Genomic DNA, 23,394 nt, shown 5'->3' on the forward strand with positions numbered 1-23,394 from the left:
GTTTTCTATTGGTTCATTTCTCTTGGTTCATTTCTCTCGGTTCATGTCAAATTAATTTTGATAAATAAGTTGCACCTGATTATAAGTGGCAGGACCAGCCAAACTATGAAAAAAAGTGCGACTTATAGTCCGGAAAATACGGTAGAGACACCAACCCATCCCTGCACATCACATCCCCTCCACAGCCTGGAACATAATATTTATTTCCATGATTATCCTTGCTTGTTTCTCCACACCTGCAGAACTTCTGATTATTCAGCTGTGCAGGTTCGGCTGGCGGCTGGCATAGAACATGGGCAGGAATATGTAAATGTTGGGGGCATAACTGTTAGTGATCCCAACTTTAACATCACAGTTGGTGTTATTTTCTGATTTGCCCATTTTTCAGTGGTCTTTTGCATGCACGAGATTTACATAAGAAGGAGGAAACTGGTGTTTGAGGCTCACGATAGTCATTTCCATGAACAGAGCTGTTTTTATTTTATTTATCCTTTCTATGGCACATTTAAAGGCAAGTCAACAGTCAGTAATAAAATAAGAAATAGCTCAAATAAACACAACAGAACAAATCTCAGGTTCAGAAATTTAAATTAAACTTAATCAAATCTAAAATAACACTGGATTTTTTCATTTTATAAAAAAAAAATTATTAATCCTTAAGTTAACATATGTGCGTTTCTGAGCTCATTGAAGAATGCACACAGATGGGCTGTGAAACGGCACGTGTCCTATGAGTACTAAACTAAGTTGTCTTTAATGCCTTATAGCCATTAAACTGTCAAAATACATACAAGGTTATGTCAAAAACACACAAAGTTGTGTACATAAACAGTTGGGAAAGAAATCACATTTGTATTAGATTTTAGATTACTAAAAAAAAAAAATTAAATAGGTTTAACAGGGTCCTAAAAGCAAACTGACTCAATTCAGGGGGAGCCTTGGAAATCATTCACTCAAACATTCCTGATGAACTACAGGAGCACCCCTTATGCTACCCTGGGCGTTACACCCTTAAAGTTGCTCCATGGTAGATACACGCAAACAAAACTACAAATCAGGATGATGCCAGGAGAAATGCTAAGTCCTTTATACTCCAACCTGGAGACCTGGTGCGGATTAGAAAACCCTGAAAAGTAAAGAAAGCAGTGCTTTAAGTGACATAAAAGAGGTGCCGGTACTCTATTATAGACTATATATATATAGTTTTTTTTTTTTTTTTTTGATGACTCCGCTCATCCTCTGAGGTAACAACAACTATATTGAAGGGGTTTTATATACAGCAGTCAACAGACGACCTTATAAAAAATAATAAATCCTTTTATTAGTTTGTGAATTTGCTTGAGCTAGAAAGAGCTACTGAACATAAATAAAATGTGCAAAAGGATTTTGAAAAAATACCCTTAGAATAGGGTGACCAGATGAGATTGGCTTAAAATCAGGAGGGGGGGGGGGGGTAGGGGGGTGTCTGCAGTCTTGGGTGATGGGATGGGGGGCTTATGATATTAGACTTCGTAGCCTATAATAAAAGATAATGAATTTCAAACCTTAACTAAACACATTTTTATTCAAAGATCAACCGTCTGTCATTACTCTTCAGTCTGCCACAAGAAACAACAACATTAAAATCATGAACTCAAATGTCATTGTAAAAATAAAAAAATAAAAAACAATGACTGTTGTAACAGTGCGTAAATCAGACCTTTCTGTAACACTAACGCTAATGAGCTTAAACTTAATTTCTGTACACAGTGCCGCGAACTGTCAATCACTCCTGTATGCGTGCATCACTGTCCTCCTCGTATTGTCTTTGTGCATATAGATTAATTAGATAAATGAATATCTAAATTCATGCCTAGCCGCCTACAGTATTTTTTTAGAACTTAGAAAAAAGATGCTGCAGCCAATGAGCAGCCGGCGGGGGCTGGTTGCAGGACGACTCAACCTCCGCGGACAGTTTTTAATGTTTATCAGACAATAACTACTCAAGATTTTGCTTTAGTATAATTTTCGGGACAATTAGGGCCAGATTCGGGATTCGGAACAACAGTTTAGATTTCGGGACTGTCCCGAATTTTTCTGGACGTCTGGTCACCCTACCTAAAAGAGCTACTGCATTACTTCATTAGCTTGCGTCTGACCTGCAGTGATATCATTCTGGCTTGGTGGGGTGTCAGCCAGCGAGTCATCTGATTCTGACCGTGTTCTTTTAGTACTCAGAGTCTGAAGCCAGGAGAGCATATTAAGTGTTGTTCACTGTACTTGAATTATTACTGAGCCGAATGTGCGCGTTTCACACACCCTCTCCGGCCACGTTGAGTTGTTACTGACAGCGGCAAAAGCGACACATGCGCTTTTCACTTGTAAAACTCAAGGGTGTATGGGTAATGTAATCTTTGCTCTCGGTGGGACGAATTAGGAAGCTTGCAATGTGAAGGGCGCTCTGAAAAGCGGCAGCGCAGGCAAAAGACTAAAACCTCTATTAAAACAGATGTCCAAATGAGCGTACCGGTACGCTCTGGGCGCACGGAGAGGTGGCGGTACGCTCAAGAGCTATATTTGGAAGTGGCGGTACTGAGTACTGGTGCGTACCGGGCCACTTAAAGCACTGAAAGAAATGTACCAAAAGTTCACAGAACCAAGATCTGTTGTGCAGAAGAGAGGTGAGGATTCCTAGCACCTGGATGATGGTAAAATATGTAATCTTTCACGTTTTGCTGGAGGGCCAGAACCGAGAGGTGCTGACACTTATGAAAAGCAACAATCTGCATCACCAACTGTTAACACTCTCAGTGTGCCATTCATGTATACTAGAATAATGCAGAAACCTACCTGGACTAAGGACTATGTTTTACATGAGGAAGAAAATTAAGATAGGTTGAACTGTTAAAGTAATTGAGTCAAGAATATAAAAAGTTAAAATATTTAATTGTGTTTCACAGTACCTGTTTATTCTTGGCTGATACATATTTCTGTTGTTTAACACCTGCTATATTCTTGAAAAGAGGAAGATGTTGTGTCTGAATAATTGTGCTATTTTAAGGCATCCCTTAGAAGGCACTGTTGTTCATGTTCTACGGTAGGATAGTAATGTGGAAGAAGAGAGTTAAGTAAAGACCAAAGCTGTGTCCCCAAGTTGAGTGTACACACTTCGAAGGCCATGGACTTCGAAGTACACGAAGGGCCCTCCGAAGTGCGTTAGATGCTCCGCCTTTGCAGGATTTTCCTAATTCTGCCACCAGGTGTTTCTGATTACTGCTTTGTCGCATAGCAACGGTGCTAGATGAGTGCTGACGAGAGGACAATCCTGGCAGGATAGTTTTTGTTTTTATGTTTTACGTCATAATGGAGGAGACCGTGATGTACCTCAGGCTTAGCCAAGACCGAGGCCAGGTAAATAGGGCTTGGGCACTGCGTTACATTCTGGGATGTGGCGGCCATGTTGATGGCCTCGTGAATGTAAACATACAGCAAGTCGAACGAGAAGAAGCAGAGTTGGGAGATCGGAAAAAGATATTAAAATCATGAAAAGTTTGTGGGATTTACAGGGATACACTAAATAGGGATGTCAGGACAAATGTGGACAAAATCGGCACTATTAACGGTTTGGATCCATATGAAATTCCCAACAAAGAGTGGAGCACCGACGACGAAAGCACGATTGCAATGTTGTGAAAGCACGATTTCCCACAGATTTGTTAGCAAAGTCACGTTAGACCTAGCTTCACAACTCGCTTAGTTAATTTTTAACTAAGTGAATTTATGCTGTCAGCAGAGGGATAGCAACAGAAAGATGAATGTTGAAATTTTCATGTATTTTTGGATGAGTAACTCGGAAAATTTCCCTTATTTTCAATGTTCAATGTTGAGAGGGAGTCTAAGTCTAAACACTGCGCAGAAGTCCGAGTAGCAGTAAAGGAGGCCATCAACATGGCGGCCTCGCCAAGTAATGACGTGACGACACCCAAGCCCTTTGTCGGATTACAGCTTTAAATGCAGGTACTGGTTCGGAGCTTACTTGAATAATGCAATGATAACTACAAAACACACACACACATAGCAGTTCAAATGCTGACTGATATCTTATGAAGGTGTGATTTTATATAGTTTATTTTCTTGACGACCTTGGTGAAGACCTTGATCTTTATTTTACTGATTCCCAACATAACACAACACCAACTACAAACATTCTTGGCAGCAGATGAAGACAAAAAATAAAAATATAATTCAAAGTGGTGAGTATTTAGCATAATTTCTTATTATATTCAGGTGTTGTACAGGTGTGGTAGAATCTGACCCTGGTGCTGGCTCCTCTAAGCAAGTGACACTGGGAATGTGTGGAATGCATTAATACATTTTAGAAGTTTTACACGTGGCTGACTGTATGTTCTGCAGTACGTAGAGGGTAATGCTGTGTCTCCCTGTTGAAGCCAGCACATGTTCACAAAGTCATCCACACAGAGGTGACCATGCAGCAGACAGAATACGATGAATATACTTCACAACAGTTATGCTTAAGTTTGCCTATTTTATTTATTAGGGTGAAGCAAATTATGAAGAGACCCTCTCTCTCTGTTCTGAAGCCATTACTGAGGTTTGTTATTTTTATTCTTTTTGTTTTATGGCACACATTTGAATGTCACACAAATGTGTCTTGCACTCATGTCTTTTATTGTAGGATTTTTCACAAAATGCCCCAGAAACTGATGCCTTAACCTTAATGGGCTTCAGAAGGAATGTGAACAAGGTGTGTGGTTTAAACTCTTGACATAAATTACAACCAGTCATGTTCCTGTATTAAAGGGTTAGTTCACCCAATAATCAAAACTATGTAATTAATAACTCACCCTCATGTCGTTCCAAACCAGTAAGACCTCCGTTTATCTTCGGAACACAGTTTAAGATAGTTTAGATTTAGTCCGAGAGCTCTCAGTCCCTCCACTGAAACTGTGTGTATGGAATACTGTCCATGTCCAGAAAGGTAACATCATCTTCAAAGTAGTCCATGTGACATCAGAGGGTCAGTTAGAATTTTTCGAAGCATCGAAAATAAATTTTGGTCCAAAAAAAGCAAAAACTACGATTTTATTAATCATTGTCTTCTCTTCCGTGTCTGTTGTGAGAGAGTTCAAAACAAAGCAGTTTGTGATATCTGGATCGCAAATGAATCATTCGATGTAACCGATGAAACCAGTTCACTAAATCGAACTGAATCGTTTTAAACGGTTCATGTCTCCAAAACGCATTAATCCACAAATGACTTAAACTGTTAACTTTTTTAATGTGGCTGACACTCCCTCTGAGTTAAAACAAACCAATATCCCGGAGTAATTCATTTACTCAAACAGTACACTGACTGAACTGCTGTGAAGAGAGAACTGAAGATGAACACAGAGCTGAGCCAGATAACGAATGAAAGATTCACCCCTCTGCATGCTCGCGGATTACTCTTCGTCACCCTTCTGCGTGATCGCAGGTTTCTCCTGAACAAAAGGCTCCTGCTTGATCGCGGGTTTCTCTGGAACTAAACGCTCCTGCGTGATCGCAGGTTTCTCTGGAACAAAAGGCTCCTGCTTGATCGCGGGTTTCTCTGGAACAAAAAGGTCCTGCTTGATCGCAGGTTTCTCTGGAACTAAACGCTCCTGCGTGATCGCGAGTTTCTCTGGAACAAAAGGCTCCTGCTTGATCGCTAGTTTCTCTGGAACAAAAGGCTCCTGCTTGATCGCGGGTTTCTCTGGAACTAAACGCTCCTGCTTGATTGCGGGTTTCTCTGGAACGAAACGCTCCTGCTTGATTGCGGGTTTCTCTGGAACAAAAAGCTCCTGCTTGATCGCGGGTTTCTCTGGAACCAAAGGCTCCTGCTTGAACGCAGGTTTCTCTGGAACTAAAGGCTCCTGCTTGATCGCGGGTTTCTCTGGAACAAAAGGCTCCTGCTTGATCGCAGGTTTCTCTGGAACAAAAGGCTCCTGCTTGATCACGGGTTTCTCTGGAACTAAAGGCTCCTGCTTGATTGCGGGTTTCTCTGGAACTAAAGGCTCCTGCGTGATCGCTGGTTTCTCTGGAACAAAAGGCTCCTGCGTGATCGCGGGTTCCTCTGGCATGAAAGGCTCCTGCTTGATTGCTGGTTTCTCTGGAACAAAATGCTCCTGCGTGATCGAGGGTGTCTCTGGAAAAAAAGGCTCTTGCTTGATCGGGGATTTCTCTGGAACAAAAAGCTCCTGCTTGATAGCGGGTTTCTCTGGAACAAAAGGCTCCTGTTTGATCACGGGTTTCTCTGGAACAAAAGGCTCCTGATTGATCGCAGGTTTCTCGGGAACAAAAGGCTCCTGCTTGATCGGGGATTTTTCTGGAACAAAAGGCTTCTGCGTGATCGGGGATTTCTCTGGAACAAAAGGCTCCTGCGTGATCGGGGATTTCTCTGGAACAAAAGGCTCCTGCGTGATCGGGGATTTCTCTGGAACAAAAGGCTCCTGCTTGATCGCGGGTTTCTCTGGAACAAAAGGCTCCTGCTTAATCGGGGATTTCTCTGGAACAAAAGGCTCCTGCTTGATCACGGGTTTCTCTGGAACAAAAGGCTCCTTCTTGATCGCGGCTTTCTCTGGAACAAAAGGCCTCTGCGTGATCGCGGGTTTCTCTGGAACAAAACGCTCCTGCGTGATTGCGGGTTTCTCTGGAACAAAAGGCTCCTGCGTGATCACGGGCTTCCCTGGAACAAAAGGTTCCTGTGTGCTTGCGGGTTTCTCTGGAACAAAACGCGCCGGCGTGCTCGCAGGTTTTTCTGGAAGGACACGCCCCTGCTTGTTCGCAGGTTTCCCTGCTGATGATTCCAAACCCTGATGATTCAGTTACACAAAGACTATATTTTTGTCTTTTCGATGCTTGCTGAATGTAAAGATCTCAAAGAAAACATCTCACAGAAATGTACACACTGCACCATCTACATCCTGTACCACATAAAGCCCCAATATACTCAAGGTGAACTCGATGCTGTCTGTACTGCTGAAAGCAGCATAATATGAATATGTAAATATGTGCTGTGCACTTTTCTCTCAATAGCAGAATAAATAGAAAAAAAATAACAGTGCTGAGCAGAAAAAAAATTAAGAAAGCATCTTATCAATAGCTTTGTGGTTTGCACAAGCTACAATTCGGTCCTCTAGTCATGTCAGTTATTTATATAGCACTTTATACAAAAGAACTTTAAAGCAAGAAACTTTACGGTATTAAACACGAAAAACAGTGTCAGTGTCACTTCTCAGTTAGAATAACATCTTCAGTTTCTATAAAGCAGCTCTCTAGAGTATTCACCTTTTTCTTCTTCTTCTTCTTCTTCTTCTATCGGGTTTAATGGCGGTTGGCAACTAATGTCAAAGGTGCATTACCGCCACCTACTAGACTGGAGTGTGGGTATTAGAATGACATCAAAGGAGAGGTAAAGAATAAAAATTAAGTTAATAAAAAAACTTATATAAAACCTTTACAAAAGAAAATTCCTTCCTATTAAATTCTTTCACTTAACCCAGTGTTTTTCAAAAACAAAATTAATAAATTGTGTATACTCCCAGATGCTTTCCCTATTAAATGCTCAAGTGTCATGCTTTGTTCATCATCTTCTTAATATTTTTTGCAGACTTAACAGTATATGCTTCACTGTCTCTTGCACATTACAATCAATGCATAATCCAGTGGGATGTTTTCCTATTCTGTGCAATGTTGTATTTAAACATGCTCATGCTTGTGACTACTTGATTTTGTATGCTGTATAGATGACGTCCTGTATCCGCTGTGTTCCATTATTCCTGCCATATATTAAGTGAATGTTGCATTATGATGGTTTTGTCATCTGCTCTGCTTAGTGGTACTTGTACATCTACTGTTTCATGCTTTATAGAATTTTTTGCTTGCATATCCACAACTTCATTTCCTTCCACCCCCACATGGGCAGGAACCCAAAGGAAGGAGACAACCATTCCCTTATTATGAAGTGTGAGAAGCAAGTGAAGTATTTGATAAATGAGGTCTTGTCTACATGATGCTCTCCCAGATTGAATGCTTAATAATGCTGATAAATGGGAGTGTATGGATATTGTCCACAGGACCAGGTTTAAGTTGCGTTCTCAGTTCTTGAATTACAAATCCAGCTGTGGAAAATTCTCTCTCACTTGCAGCACTGTCGCACTGTTGCAGTGGTGGTGACGTGATGGGTCAAATGTCATATCGTTGTTGCGTATGTTTAATGGTAATTTAAACATACAAATATTGCACATATTTTTAATCCGCGCTACTACCCGCCTGCAAGGAGTTAATTATCCGCCCGCATCCCCGCCTGTGAATTTTAGGAATGTCAAAATCCACCCGTTTCAGCCACTTTTATGCGGGTAGCCATTGGTACCCGACCAATTGCAGGACTCTATTTTGGGGTACCATTTTCCACTATATGCCTACTTGACAACTCTGTACCAACCTTAACTTCTATTGTTCTTCTGTCTAGGAAATCTAATACCCAACCAAATAATTTACCTTTTATTACTAATTTGACAAGTTTTATAAGAAGTCCATCCTTCCACAGCATATCATATGCTTTTTTGACATCAAAGAACACAGCAATTACACTTTCCTTACTAGTTTGTGCTTTCCTTACTCCTGCTTCTAAGCACAAAACAGAATCCATTGTTCCCCTACCCTTACGAAATCCAGAATGATATGCTGAAAAGAGACCCTTACTTTCCATATAGTAACTTAACCTATCTGTTACCATCCTTTCCATGGTTTTCCCTAATTGTGATGTTAATGCTATAGGTCTATAACTTGACGGGTCTAAAGCTTTCATACCAGGTTTGAGTTTTGGGACTATCACTGCCTGTTTCCATTCAAGTGGGATTCTACCTTCATTCAATATCATATTGATCAGCCTAAATAAAGCTCTCATATGCCCTAGCATGCTATTGTCACAGTGTCTGGGTTGTGTCCCTGGGTTTCCACTAGATGTCCTCCTTTCCCACGGTGTCTGTCACCTTATTAACTGTCTGTTCCCTTATTTGGTCACCTTCCTCCTTGTTTGAGTTAATTGATTATTCCCCACCTGTCTCCAGTTCCCTCATTCACCTTCTGTGTATTTATACCCGGTCTGTCTGAGTATGTGTCACGGAGTCCTTGTCTTATGTTATCCGTAGTCTTGATCCTGCCTTGTGTTTTGTCTATTCTTGTTATTGGATGCGCTGGTTTTGACCCTGCCTGGACTGTTTACCCCTTTGGATTACCCTTTAATAAATATCCTACCTGCAATTGGTTCTCTCTCTGTGTTTCCTGTATCACCAAACGTGACAGAAGGACTCCGTCAACACGAGAACCAGTGGTATGTCTGCCTATGTCTCATCCCCAGCCACAGAGCGGGAGAGAGGCGGTTTTGAGGGAACTCGTCTGGTGGTTTTCCGGGGGACCAGGGGAGGTCGCCGAGGAGGGAGTGGTCGAGAGGAGACTCAGCATCGCTCTCAACCATGGCCTCCCGTTGACCCGGGGGTTATGTGGAATGGGTCAGAGCCACCGTCTCACCATGGAGGACGGAGAGGTGAGAAGAAGCGCACGCCCGCCATGGTGGCGCCACTGCCCATGATGGCCGCTAGATCAGCGCCAAGAGGCAGGATGGACGCCAGCACAGCGCCACAACCCAAGATGGCCGCCAGCCCAGCGCCACAACACAAGATGGCCGCTCGTCCAGAGTCCGGGCCCAAGATGGGCGCCAATCCAGCGCCACCACACAAGATGGCCGCCAGCCCAGCGCCGCTGCGGTGCATGGCCACCAACCCCGCACCACGAGGCAAGATGGAAGCCAGCCTCACATCACAGTACAAGATGGCCGCCAGCTCAGCGCCACGAGGCAACATGGCTGCCAACCCAGTGCCACGAGGCAATATGGACGCCAGCACAGCGCCACAGCACAAAGTGGTCACCAATCCAGTGCCACGATGCAGGATGGCCGCCAGCTCAGCGCCGATGCCCAAGATGGCCGCTGTCTCATTCTTAGAGTATTTCTCCATGCTGTCAAAGATCCTAGAAATTCCCAAGACTGTTCACGTCACGGCTGCTGAGCCAGCGCCACAACCCAAGATGGCCGCCAATCCAGCACCACAGCACAAGATGGCTGCCAGCCCAGTGCCACAGCGCAAGATGGCCACTCACCCAGCGCCAATGCCCAAGTTGACCACCAGTCCAGAGTCATGGCCCAAGATGGCTGCTTGCCCAACGCCGCTGCAGGGGATGACAGTCACAGCGAACCCTCCAGAGTCGAGCCAGGTTCCAGTGAACCCTCCAGAGTCGAGCCAGGTTCCAGTGAACCCTCCAGAGTCGAGCCAGGTTCCAGTTGACCCTCCAGAGTCGAGCCAGGTTCCAGTTGACCCTCCAGAGTCGAGGCAGGTTCCAGTTGACCCTCCAGAGTCGAGCCAGGTTCCAGTTGACCCTCCAGAGTCGAGCCAGGTTCCAGTTGACCCTCCAGAGTCGAGCCAGGTTCCAGTTGACCCTCCAGAGTCGAGCCAGGTTCCAGTTGACCCTCCAGAGTCGAGCCAGGTTCCAGTTGACCCTCCAGAGTCGAGCCAGGTTCCAGTTGACCCTCCAGAGTCGAGCCAGGTTCCAGTTGACCCTCCAGAGTCGAGCCAGGTTCCAGTTGACCCTCCAGAGTCGAGCCAGGTTCCAGTTGACCCTCCAGAGTCGAGCCAGGTTCCAGTTGACCCTCCAGAGTCGAGCCAGGTTCCAGTTGACCCTCCAGAGTCGAGCCAGGTTCCAGTTGACCCTCCAGAGTCGAGCCAGGTTCCAGTTGACCCTCCAGAGTCGAGCCAGGTTCCAGTTGACCCTCCAGAGTCGAGCCAGGTTCCAGTTGACCCTCCAGAGTCGAGCCAGGTTCCAGTTGACCCTCCAGAGTCGAGCCAGGTTCCAGTTGACCCTCCAGAGTCGAGCCAGGTTCCAGTTGACCCTCCAGAGTCGAGCCAGGTTCCAGTTGACCCTCCAGAGTCGAGTCAGGTTCCAGTTGACCCTCCAGAGTCGAGTCAGGTTCCAGTTGACCCTCCAGAGTCGAGTCAGGTGTTCGTGGACCCTTCAGAGTCAGGGCTAGTCACCGATGATCCTCCAGAGTCAGGGCTAGTCACCGATGATCCTCCAGAGTCAGGGCTAGTCACCGCTGACCCTCCAGAGTCAGGGCTAGTCACCGCTGACCCTCCAGAGTCAGGGCTAGACACCGCTGACCCTCCAGAGTCAGGGCTAGTCACCGCTGACCCTCCAGAGTCAGGGCTAGTCACCGCTGATCTTCCAGAGCCAGGGCTAGTCACCGCTGACCTTCCAGAGCCAGGGCTAGTCACCGCTGACCTTCCAGAGCCAGGGCTAGTCACCGCTGACCTTCCAGAGCCAGGGCTAGTCACCGCTGACCTTCCAGAGCCAGGGCTAGTCACCGTGGACCTTCCAGAGCCTGGGCTAGTCATCGCGGACCTTCCAGAGCCTGGGCTAGTCATCGCGGACCTTCCAGAGCCTGGGCTAGTCATCGCGGACCTTCCAGAGCCAGGGCTAGTCACCGCTGACCATCCAGAGTCAGGGCTAGTCACCGATGACCTTCCAGAGCCAGAGCTAGGTACCATGGACTTTCCAGAGACAAGGCTGGTCACCGTTGACCTTTCAGAGTCAAGTCAAGTCACTGGTGATCTTCAAGGACTGTGTCAAGTCACGGGTGATCTTCAAGGACCGAGTCAAGTCACTGGTGATCTTCAAGGACCGAGTCAAGTCACTGGTGATCTTCAAGGACCGAGTCAAGTCACTGGTGATTTTCAAGGACAGAGTCAAGTCACGGGTGATCTTCTAGGACTGAGTCAAGTCACTGGAGATCTTCATGTACAAATGCCAGTCACCAATGATCTTCGCGAGCAGAGTCAGGCCAGCACCGATCTTCTGGAGTCCAGTAAAGACACCAGGGGATTAACTGAGTTTCGTCGTCCCGTTGGTCCGGCCGCACGGAGGTCTGCTCCGCCTTGGGGGGCTCTCGTCCTGACCACATGGCTGTGGTGGTCTTCCGCCCTGCCCACACGGTTGTGGTGGTCTTCCGCTCCGTCCTGGAGGACTCTGGCTTCGACCACAAGGACGTGGTGGTCTTCTGCTCCACCCTGGGGGGCTTCCGCCCTGACCACACGGTTGTGGTGGTCTTCTGCCCCGCCCTGGAGGACTCTGGCCTCGACCACAAGGACGTGGTGGTCTTCTGCTCTGCCCTGGGGGGATTCATGTTGTTTTTTGTTTTTGTGTTCACTCCTGTCCCTGTTACTCTCTGTCAGTCTGGCCCTCCGTCCCTCCCCCTGAACCTCCTCCGGTCCTCCTCCCTCCTGGTCTCCCTGTTTGGTGTTCACACTTCTGGTGTCTGTTCCCTATGTTTTTCTTTTCTGGCCCTCCGTCCCTCCCCCTGAGCCTCCACTTGTCCGCCTCTCTCCTGGTCTCTGTTTTGTGTCTGTCGTGGAGCGTCTGGGAGCCGCTCCATAGAGGGGGGGTACTGTCACAGTGTCTGGGTTGTGTCCCTGGGTTTCCACTAGATGTCTTGTGGGGTGGTGCTAGCGCAGTGGATAAGACACATGTCTTTGGTGTGAGAGACCCGGGTTCGAATCCACTGTGAGACACCAATGTGTCCCTGAGCAAGACACTTAACCCCTAGTTGCTCCAGAAGTGTGCGACCTCTGACATATGTGGCAATTGTAAGTCGCTTTGGATAAAAGTGTCAGCTAAGTGAGTAAATGTAAATGTAAATGTAATGTTCCCACGGTGTCTGTCACCTTATTAACTGTCTGTTCCCTTATTTGGTCACCTTCCTCCTTGTTTGAGTTAATTGATTATTCCCCACCTGTCTCCAGTTCCCTCATTCACCTTCTGTGTATTTATACCCGGTCTGTATGAGTATGTGTCACGGAGTCCTTGTCTTATGTTATCCGTAGTCTTGATCCTGCCTTGTGTTTTGCCTATTCTTGTTATTGGATACTCTGGTTTTGACCCTGCCTGGACTGTTTACCCCTTTGGATTAGCCTTTAATAAATATCCTACCTGCAATTGGTTCTCTCTCCGTGTTTCCTGTATCACCGAACGTGACAGCTATAACATATAGCATCTTTCCCTGGTGTTATTTGGCGCGCGTTTAGGATAGAGCTTTTTTATTCAAACATAGTAAAAGTCAGGTCCATATCTCCTCCTGGTGCAAATCTACTTTCTTTCATTCCAGGGTTTTCCAACAATGTCTGATTCCTATACTGGTTATCTATTGTGGATACATTTCCAGAACTGTGGATTTTCACAAAAGTTTCTACCAAAAGCTCTGCTTTTTCTGCATTACTAACTGCAATCTTATTATTGCTATATTTATACATAACACTGGCATTTCAACCTTTCTACCCAATCCACTCATTCTTCTGATTGTTCCCCATATGTCTGACAACTGTGTTTCACTTCCAATTTTATTGCAATACTGTCTAAAATACACACGTTTGACTGACCTAATCGTTTTCCTAACTACCGCTTGTGCCCTTTTGTAGCTAATTAAAGTTTCCAGTGTGTGATGAGCTTTAAGCTGTCTAAATGCTTTATTTCTTCTTATAACTGCTATTCTACAGCTCTCATTCCACCACAGCACTTTTCCTTAGACACTTTCTTTACAGCTTCTGCGTAAGTTATTCCTTGCAGCGATCTCACTCGCTGCACCTCCATTGCCCTCTTGCTAGCTTGACATTCATGGTAGGCTGAACTGTGCTCCCCTCAACAGTTACAGAATTTCAGCTTTACTCCTTCTCCCCATTCCCCATACTCATGCTCGCCTGAACACCTACTGCATCTTTGTTTACCCTTACACACTGCTGCTACATTGCCATATCTTTGGCACTTAAAACATCTCAGTGGTGGAGGGGTGTATGGCCTGACCTCGTAGCTCATGTTAACCTATATACCTTACTTGGAAGTCTTGCTTCATCAAACTTAATTATTACAGACAGGCTATCACACTTCTCCCCATTTCTGGTTGTTCTTAGGTGTTTTACCTCCAGCACTTTTGCCTCTGTTACACTGTCTTTGATTTGATCTTCTGTGACATTTACCGGTATTCCTGTGATAACCCCTCGAATCAACGCCTTGTTTCCAGTCAAGATGCACTTTATTCTCTTGCCATCTATTCTGTTCAGTTCTATAGCTTTCTCTTGTTGTGTTTTATTCCTGCAAAAAATCAGCAGTGCTCCCCTTCTTAATACTTTTGCATTTTTAACCTCGCCTAACAATTCATCGACTTTGTTAACTGAATCAGATTCCATTTACCAAACGATGACCCCTCCTGAGATAGTTTCATGATCACTGAATAATCTTCCTCTTGTTGTTTATTTGCTATTGTCTTACTTTGTTCACTATCTGTTTCATCTATATTAGATGTTACTTTCTCCTTTTTTTCCGTTTTCTTGACCGCATTACATTCCAAACACTCCTATCTATCCCGCCTTCTTCTTCAAATCCCATTTCACTTCCTGTCTCCTCACTTCCTTTCCACCATCTCCTGCCCAGTCACAGTCTAGCTGTTGCCGACCAACCAGCGTCAAGCCAGGAAAACAGAGTCTCTATTCACGTTTTTACTTACGAATGTCTGATTTCAATGGATTGAACAGAATAAATCAGCTGGAAAAGACTTCCTTGTCAAAAAAGGAGGAGCCCAAGAGCCACACCTACCTATTGCATAATCACTACAGACCAATAGTAGCTCAAAGCAAGCATTTAAAAAAAAAAAAGAAAAAAAGAAAATTGTTTAAAATGACATCACACCAGTTCACTTTAAGTATATTAGGGCCTTAACAGTTCTCAGTTCTGTACATTCATAGGTTTTTACAGACAGACAGATTTTGTACATAGTATCTCACCAGTTCAGGATCATTGCGCTGTGGCCTTTTTCCTGTACGAACAATAAATTATACTTTGGTCAATTAGGATAAAAGTATTTTAAAGTCTGTTTTTTTTTTTTTTTTTTTTTTACAATAAATCTCATTATTCCAGCTTTTCAAATCAGCTGTATGCAATACTTGCCATTTTGTCTTGCTTGATTAGATCTCCAGCAGTAACAGTAAATGACACCAGCAGCTGCAACCAGCAAAACAGAAACAACAACAGCAGCTACAGCGGCAGATGAACCTGGAACAGCTAAAGAAAGACAGTCATTATTACTAGAGGTGGACTGATAAACAACTTTATTAGTACTCCTGACCAATATTTAGTAGAACGTTGTATGACATTGATTTATTTGATTAGATGGCATCTGGTGGATGGTAAAACAGCAACAAGAAACAGCAGAGAAACTGACTAATATTATGATTTTTTTTTTAACAATAGACTTTTACAATTGTAAAATTCATTATCTAAAAGTTTCAAAATGTATAAGGTGACAAAAATGTGTGATATTTTATTTGATTTTAATATAATTTAATGTTGAATCAAAGCTCACTTCTTCAAACAAGCCACAACAAAAACATTTACTGAGACAATTTAAATCTATCTGTTTTCTAAAACTGTTCAAGTGAAAAAGCATGAATGACTACAATGATACTCACAAGTGACTCTAACACTGTATGTCTTTATGATGCTGAATCTGCTGCTGATGATCAGTAGTGTATAAAGTCCAGAGTCTGTGTTTGTGATGTTAGTGATGGTCAGAGATCCAGTCTGATTGTCCAGCTTCAGTCTGTCTCTGAATCTCTCAGTTCCTTCATTACACTCAACATCTGTACAGATCTTACGGAGATCTCCACTGATTTGAGCGATGCGAGTGTCATTAAAATACCACACCTTTAAATCATTTGGGTTTTTTACTGCATCAGAGTCTAAAGTGACAGATTCTCCCTCTTTCACTGACTTTCTCTTCATTTTATCTCGTTGAGCAGCAGAAACACCTGAAACACAAACCAACAGCTGCTGGAGGATCTTTTGGGGGAAATATCACATAAGATTAAAGAACTGAGTATAATATGTAAGTAATAAAACATGCCCTCTTGACTTCATCTGGAAAGCAACATTTATTAACATTTTGTGCTATTAAAGAGATTTGAAACTAAATACTTTGGATTCCTGGTGGGAGAGGAAAACATACTGACTGTGAAATAAGAGATGGATTTAAAGAGATGATCAGTAGATGGTAACTGAAAAATCTGTAATAACAAATAAAAAACAAAATGTTGTAAATCATACTGAATTAAATTAAAATTTAAGTCTGCAAATTCCACTTTAACAGTAATGTGTTTTGATTAAATTGTCTATATACTATATGAGAATTAAACATAAAATCACATCTAAATGTCACTGCAAAATGATAACTAAAAACATATTAATGACGTGACTTACACATACAAGAGTAATTTTTAAACATGACTCACCATGAACATTAACACTAAAGATCTTTTCACTGTCGCTGCTGCCGCTTATCAGTAGTTTGTATTCTCCAGAGTCTGTGTTTGTGATGTTAGTGATGGTCAGAGATCCAGTCTGATGATCCAGCTTCAGTCTGTCTCTGAATCTCTCAGTTCCTTCATTACACTCAACATCTGTACAGATCTTACGGAGATCTCCAGTGATTTGAGCAATGCGAATGTCATTAAAATACCATCTGATTATCTCTCGTTGGTTTGTGTTAACATCAGTGTGTAGAGTGACTGAATCTCCCTCCATCGCTGACACTTCATCAATATCAACACCAGATGCTCCTGCAGAAGAAATTAATCACTATTTTTAGCCAATTTACCATTTCTTCCAAATGAATGCAAATTCTTTGAAATAAAACTGCTCTGTTCCACCACAGTTGACACCATTAATGCAACTCTTTGCCTTGATGAGAATACTATAATAACACACAAATGAACGGGTTCAAAAGTTTACATTTACATGATTCTTGATACTGCATTAGTACCTAAGTGATTAAAATCTGTTATGATTGTGATAGTTGTCCATGAAGACCTTGTTTGTCCTGAGTAGTTAAACACAGTTTTCCAGCATCTCCTGCGTATTTGAACAAATAACAGCAGTGACTATGATTTTGAAATCCATCTTCATACTAAAGACAACTGAAGTACTCACAGACAAATATTACACATTCAGTGAAAACATTCAGTTATATAAAGTGACTCCCCAATATGGTCATGGTCAGAGGCGTCTTGCCTATTAAAAAGTGCAGCTTCCAAAAGACAAAAAAAAAAAAAAAGAAGAAATACGTAAAATTATATTTTTTTATATTTGATACAATGACACCGGTGTGATTAGATCGTTCAGTGCATCTGCAAAATTCAAATCAGTGTTCACGCTTTGGCTGGAACTGAATCAGAGACAGATGTGTTTGTACAGTGATGCATTATAAACAATCACACGATTCTGTTGAGCTTATGAATGCAATGGCCAATCAGAAACGTTCAGATGAGTCACCGCTGAAACGCTGTGTTTTGTTCACTAACTCGCTGACTGTACAGATTTGCGTACGAATGAAAGTAAGATTTTCATTTCACAGTGTAAACCGCTTTAGTGATTTAAATGGGAGTTTTGAAAGCACCTGAACTCTGGCTAGACTGAAGTGAAAATGTTCTTTGATAATGTGAATGTTCTTTGCTCTCTGTAAAATGAAAATGTTAGTAACTTACAATGTTGTCATTAAATTTACATTAAATACAAAATCAGTCGTATTAACAATATTTTATGGCATGACACCCATATCTGGTTTTTAAGTAAAAAGTCGTTTTTTTTAGTGTAGTTAATAGATTACACAATTACTCTACTTTGCCCATCACCCATTATAGTTCAAATGACAATCGGATGCAAAACGCATTTACATAAACATGTTTGGGAATAGGACTAGAGATATTTCCTGATATAGTTAACGGTCAACTCTCTACGTTGCAAGTAAATCTTCACTCTCGGCGACTAAATTCTGTCTAATATTAGCCAATAGTAATCAATTCTAAGATTTTACTTGCCAGTGTGTGAGTTGGATGCTAACAGGGTATCTGCAGGTTTCTGAAAGTTAGATTTAAGACTTTTTAAGACCTTTTTAATACCATGCAGAATTAAATTTAAGACCAATTTCATATCAACAAATTTGCAAACAGCAAACAATACCACCAATTACGATCCTTAACACACATTGTTTATTGACATATTGAAGGCGTGAAAGAACAATAAATTGCAAAACATAGTGCAAAGACTGACTAAACATTAGGCAGAACATCGACAGCCTACAAAGATTTCAAACAAACTGCACAGCATTAACATGAGGCATGTACACTGCATGCCAATAATCTGAACATTGGGTTTTTACTGTATAGATCTCAGTTCTTTGCCCTTTGTATCTAACTCTGTCTCAATTTGCTGTAATTCATTTGTTTTTTCTTTATATCGCTTTCTCAATGTGTTGGATTTTGTAATGAGCTGTGCCATCAAGGTGCCAGCTTTTCCCTCAGCTTCTTCTGCAAGCTGGTCAGCATCCTTCTGCAGGCTCGAAGATACCTGGACCAGAATTCTCTTCTTTTTTTTCAGGTCCTCGATGTCGTCTTCCAAAGCTTTGCGCTTCTGTGCCTGGACATCAGTGATTTGGATTTTTTTCTGCTGATCAAGGTGCATTCTGTATCTTGATCTAGCAGATGCAGCAGAGGCCAGTAACTCCTTTGAGATAGGGACATTGAGGAGCCCCCCACAGATGCTGACATAATCACATATTAGTCGATGACTGACCATTGTCTCCTCCTGCATATTGCAGGTCTCCACTTCTTTATTAATGGAGAATCCTCTCTCCACTGTTGCCTGCCCATGGGACAGGAGAAGCAGTTTCTTGCAAAAGCTCCATAACTCATCACGCTGCCCAAGAACTCCATGCAGGAATATGTCTAGCCTGGTTTCTGTTGGTTTGTATGAGAATAAGCTCTCATTTTCAACAGATAAAAAAATCATTGAATTGCTGGATTATAACATCACCTGAAGAAAACAACAAAATAATATTAATTTAATTATAAAAATGTATGCATATAAATTAACATAATATTTACACAAGTCATTTTTTACATTTAAAAGCATATTTCATAACTTGATTTAATACACTCTGATAGAACTAAACTATTCTTTCCTACCAGCAGAGACACCTCCTGACAACTGTTGGGCTTGCAAAAACCTCTGCACCAGTTTTGTCATATTGCTCTTGCACCAGTCAGGGTCAGACATCATCATGCTGGGGTCCAAACAGGCCACCTGCCTCACTACAGGATACTTTAATGGGCTCTTTTCCTGTACTTTCTGGGTGATGGTACACACCACCTTGACACAGTCTTTCCTAAACTCCAGGGCTGTGAGTTCACCTATCTTTTTCTGTTTCTGTAGTTCCCGGTGGGAGGATGTAAACAGCCTATTATAACCTATTATTACCTATTATAAAATCAAAGATTATCAATTTGAAAAAATCAAAATTACAATTTTATAGGTGAAAGAATACCTTAAGGAGTGATTCTGCACCCAATCCCATGTTTACTTCCTTTAGGTTGACCCAGCTCTGTTTGTCACTGACATCCAGCCTGACCAGCTGCAGTGAACCGATATCCTTGAGTACCTCTTTCTTCACAAAACGCCTCAGCATACTCTGCCAAAAGACACACAAAGAATGTTACCCAAATATTTCATTTAATTTCTTTCAATTTAATTAATTGACATTCAACATAAAACGACTATTGTAGTATACTATTGTAACAAGTATTGTTATTTTTGTTTGCTTAATACCATTGTCCGCTAAGCTATGCAAACTTCCATAATATTACAATTAAAATGACCAGATTAATTATTAGCATTATCAGAGTAGAGTGCAGTAATAGAGTTACCTTCATCAGCTCAGCCAAGTCTTTGGCAAGGAACGGAATCACTGGTACATCCGTTTGATAGAAGGTAAGAAAAGGACTGAAGGTCCTTGTGATAGCCATGTAGAAATGTAGCTTCGCCAGAATAAGAGGGTCTTTTTCAGCAACTTCAAGAGTGTCATACGATGCTGTTCCCGGATTTGGTAGCTTCTTTTTCCTGACTGCATCCATGTATATGGTCACTGATGGCCAGAATTCCAAAGCTCTCTCCACGACTGGTAGATTTTCGAGCCACCTGTGTACAGAATGGAAGTGGAAATTTTGTGCATTTGGTCAGAGCAGTGAAATCCTCCCTCCTAGCTGGCGCATTGTGGAAGAGTATGTGCAAGGCCCTCAGAACCTTCTCTAGCTTCCAAATGGAGAAACCATGTTTGCAGGCGTTATGTAGGGTGTGGAGGCCACAGCTCCCCACCACAATTAGCTGTGTGCCACCAAACTGCTCACGATGCTCTTGTTGCAGCAGTTCTAAAAACTTCCAATTTACATTTGGACCATCCATAGAAACAGATAGAAGCTTTTGCAAGTCTAGCTGCTGTGCACATTCCTACAAACAAAAGTTAAATAAAATAATGAGATCAAAGTTTGGCATATTGGTATGCCAATATTCCAAGGCTGCATTTATTTGATCAAAAATGGAAAAAAAAAACAGTAATATTACCAAATATTATTACAATTTAAAACAATGGTTTTCTATTTCAAAGTCGGCATGAAATCAAAATTGACCCTATTTACTTTGTTAGCGAATTTACTAATCTTGTGGTGAACAATTAATCCGTGCAAGTTAATACACAGAAAAAAAAATTGTTTGCCATGGTAATCTTTCATCAAAATCTGAAAAGTTATGCGTTCCTTTTCTGATGGTGTCAGTCAAAAGCTTTATTTTAAATAAACATTCTTCCTTTATAACTTTGTATTAATCAGAATCCTGAAAGTATCACAGGTTATAAAATATATTGCAGCACAAAAGTTTTCCAACATTAATAATAAATCAGCAAATTAAAATGATTTCTGAAGGATCATGTGACCTGAAGACTGGAGTAATGATGCTGAAAATTCAGTTTTACCATTACAGGAATAAATTAATTGGGCTATACATATTTAATAAATTATTATTATTATTTTTGTTTGTATTTTTGATCAAATAAATGCAGCCTCGATGAGCCTAAGAAACTTCTTTCAAAAACATTACAAATATTAATGTGTCTAATATATACATATACACTACATATCAAAAAAGAATAATTACTGCTAGCTAGAATGTATAAAAATGATTAGTGATGGGTTGGTACTTACTTTGGATTGGTGAAGCAAATCCTGAGCTGTCCAATGTCCCATGAATTGTGAACCTAGGTATCTTGACTGGACGTGATCTTGTCCCCAATATCGGACATGCAATTGCTTATTTTTGGACGTTTCATTAAGGCTCTCGTCAAACATTAAAACAAACATTTCCTTGGTAACATCTGCAACGAGGAGTTTGGTTATGTAAGGAGCTAGTCCAAATCTGGCAATGTATGCAGTTTTGTCTTTACCACACGCAAATGTACGAGCGATTTCTGAGTCAGGAAACATGGTTCGAAAAATGTCCCCGACAGCATCGTTAGCGTTATAGGTCTGGTGCTTTGTTACAGTACGCAGACACCAGAGTACCTCAGCTCTGAGCGTTGCGGTGGAGCCAAACGTTGTTCGGATGTCTTGTGGTGTAGAAACCGCGGTGCTTGAAGCTGATGCAGATGCCGGAGTAAGGCATGGAGCTGCGCTCTGTGGTACTGAGGTGGGCGCAACGGAACAGAACTGAGAAATACCTGGTATTTTTCGACAGGTTTCCGCAGCCGCTTTGTGTTTTTCGCACTGCATGTGGGTCTCCAAAGCTTTGATCCCCATTGTTCCGAGTTTTAAAACTTTCTTGCACAATATACACCGGACCTCGAAAGCATTGCCACAAACTGGTCTTAACCACGACGCAAATTTAGGGTTATGTAACCAGTTTTCATTATATTTGAACTTCTCCATGGTTAAAGCAAGAATTTTTCACCATTTGCTAACGTTAATATCCAGTCACGCACATATCAAATTTCCCCGCGAACTTGTAATTTATTAGATGGTTCCGCCTATTTTTTTTCTGCGTGACAAAGAGACGAAATGTTTCATGATTTTAAAATGAAAATAAAATCTTTATGGTGTCTGTTTGATTGTATTTTTAAGACCTTTGAAAGGCGGATTTAAGACATTTTAATGCTAATTAAGGCCTTATTTTTACATTATGGAATTTAAGACTTTTTAAGACTTTTTAAGGATCCGCGGACACCCTGGCAGACGCAGACGCAGACGTGACGTTCGGCAGACGCAGACGTCACGTTCTACAGACGCAGACGTGACGTTCAGTGAGACGAGTGCATGTTATAAAAAGTCATTTTAATGACCTCGTCCGAACGCCATACTTTGGAAATATTTTTCGATCCATTACAGGACGTGTCGGACGGACGTCTTTTCAACGGTCAAAAGACGTCCGAGTCTTTGCTGGGACAGGCCACTTCATCGCTCCGTCTACCGTTTACAGAACACAGAATACTGTCATACAGAAGAACAACAGTGTCCCTGCATGATGGGCTGGTCATCGGCACAGTAGGCTAGTCCGTTATGGCAGATAAACTCATCCCTGACGCAGACGTAGACCACATCTTTTGTTGTACAAACGAGCATCCTACGCATGATAGCCTGCTGTTTTTAATGAAAACACGATTTTAACCGCAGAGAGATAGAGATAGCATAAATATCTTACCATGGACGAGAAAACACCAGAAAAATAAGGGAGAAACAAAGAGAAGCTTCATTTTCACCAGGTTTTCTAAAAAATAAACCAGATTTTGATATATAATAGTGCAATGTTGTTCCTCTTCATTAAACCCGAAGCCATCGTGTTGTCTTATTATTATTATTATGGTTTTACGCTGTTTGACTTTCAGCGTATTTGAGCAGTGTCTCACAGTAAAAAAAATATTATTTGGTACGCTCAGCAACGCACTTCGATGACGTGGAGACGTAACATAACATTAAAGCCTCAAATGTATTTACCTTTATTGAAAAGCACATAAAATAAATGATTTCAACATTTACAGTGCTCTCCTATAATGCATAGGCTATCAAGAAAACACGCTGATATTCTAGATTCACTGTCCAAAAATATTATATACCACCAAAAATGATTAGAAATAGGAAGCCTGTGCTGAAGTCTGGCATCGAGCTGCAGCTGCTCTGCGGTTCATCCCACATGAAAAAATAAAAATACTATAGAACTTTATTGTAAATACTATAGTGTTTTTGAACCATACTATAGTAAAGGACTTCGATTCATTTGTTGTGGTAATTCTATAGTTGATGTGGTAATATAACAACTATATTAATATAAACAAATTACTTTACCCAATACTGTATTAAGTTTATATTATAAAAAAATACACTACAGTTTACTGTAGTAAAAATTAAA

General features: G+C 41.9%; 1 protein-coding gene across 1 annotated transcript; it reads right to left on the reverse strand.

The window, feature by feature from the left end:
• Positions 1-15,037: 15,037 nt before the first annotated feature.
• On the reverse strand, positions 15,038-22,817 carry LOC132131349 (uncharacterized). The gene is made up of 4 exons (XM_059543369.1): positions 22,690-22,817; positions 16,404-16,730; positions 15,585-15,923; positions 15,038-15,177 (listed from the first exon to the last, which is right to left on the reverse strand). The coding sequence occupies exons 1-4, from the start codon at positions 22,739-22,741 to the stop codon at positions 15,038-15,040; spliced, it is 858 nt and encodes a 285-aa protein (XP_059399352.1). The 5' UTR covers positions 22,742-22,817.
• Positions 22,818-23,394: the final 577 nt, after the last annotated feature.

This window comes from Carassius carassius, chromosome 48 (assembly GCF_963082965.1).
Source record: "Carassius carassius chromosome 48, fCarCar2.1, whole genome shotgun sequence".
NCBI lineage: Eukaryota > Metazoa > Chordata > Actinopteri > Cypriniformes > Cyprinidae > Carassius > Carassius carassius.

Excerpts from the sequence above, each read along its gene's own strand:
- LOC132131349 (XM_059543369.1), bottom strand. The coding sequence starts at position 22,741 with ATGAAGCTTCTCTTTGTTTCTCCCTTATTTTTCTGGTGTTTTCTCGTC. Across the intron at positions 16,731-22,689 it reads CTGGTGTTTTCTCGTCCATG|GAGCATCTGGTGTTGATATT; the intron begins GTAAGATATTTA and ends TTTCTTCTGCAG. Across the intron at positions 15,178-15,584 it reads ATACAGTGTTAGAGTCACTT|CTGTTCCAGGTTCATCTGCC; the intron begins GTGAGTATCATT and ends GTCTTTCTTTAG.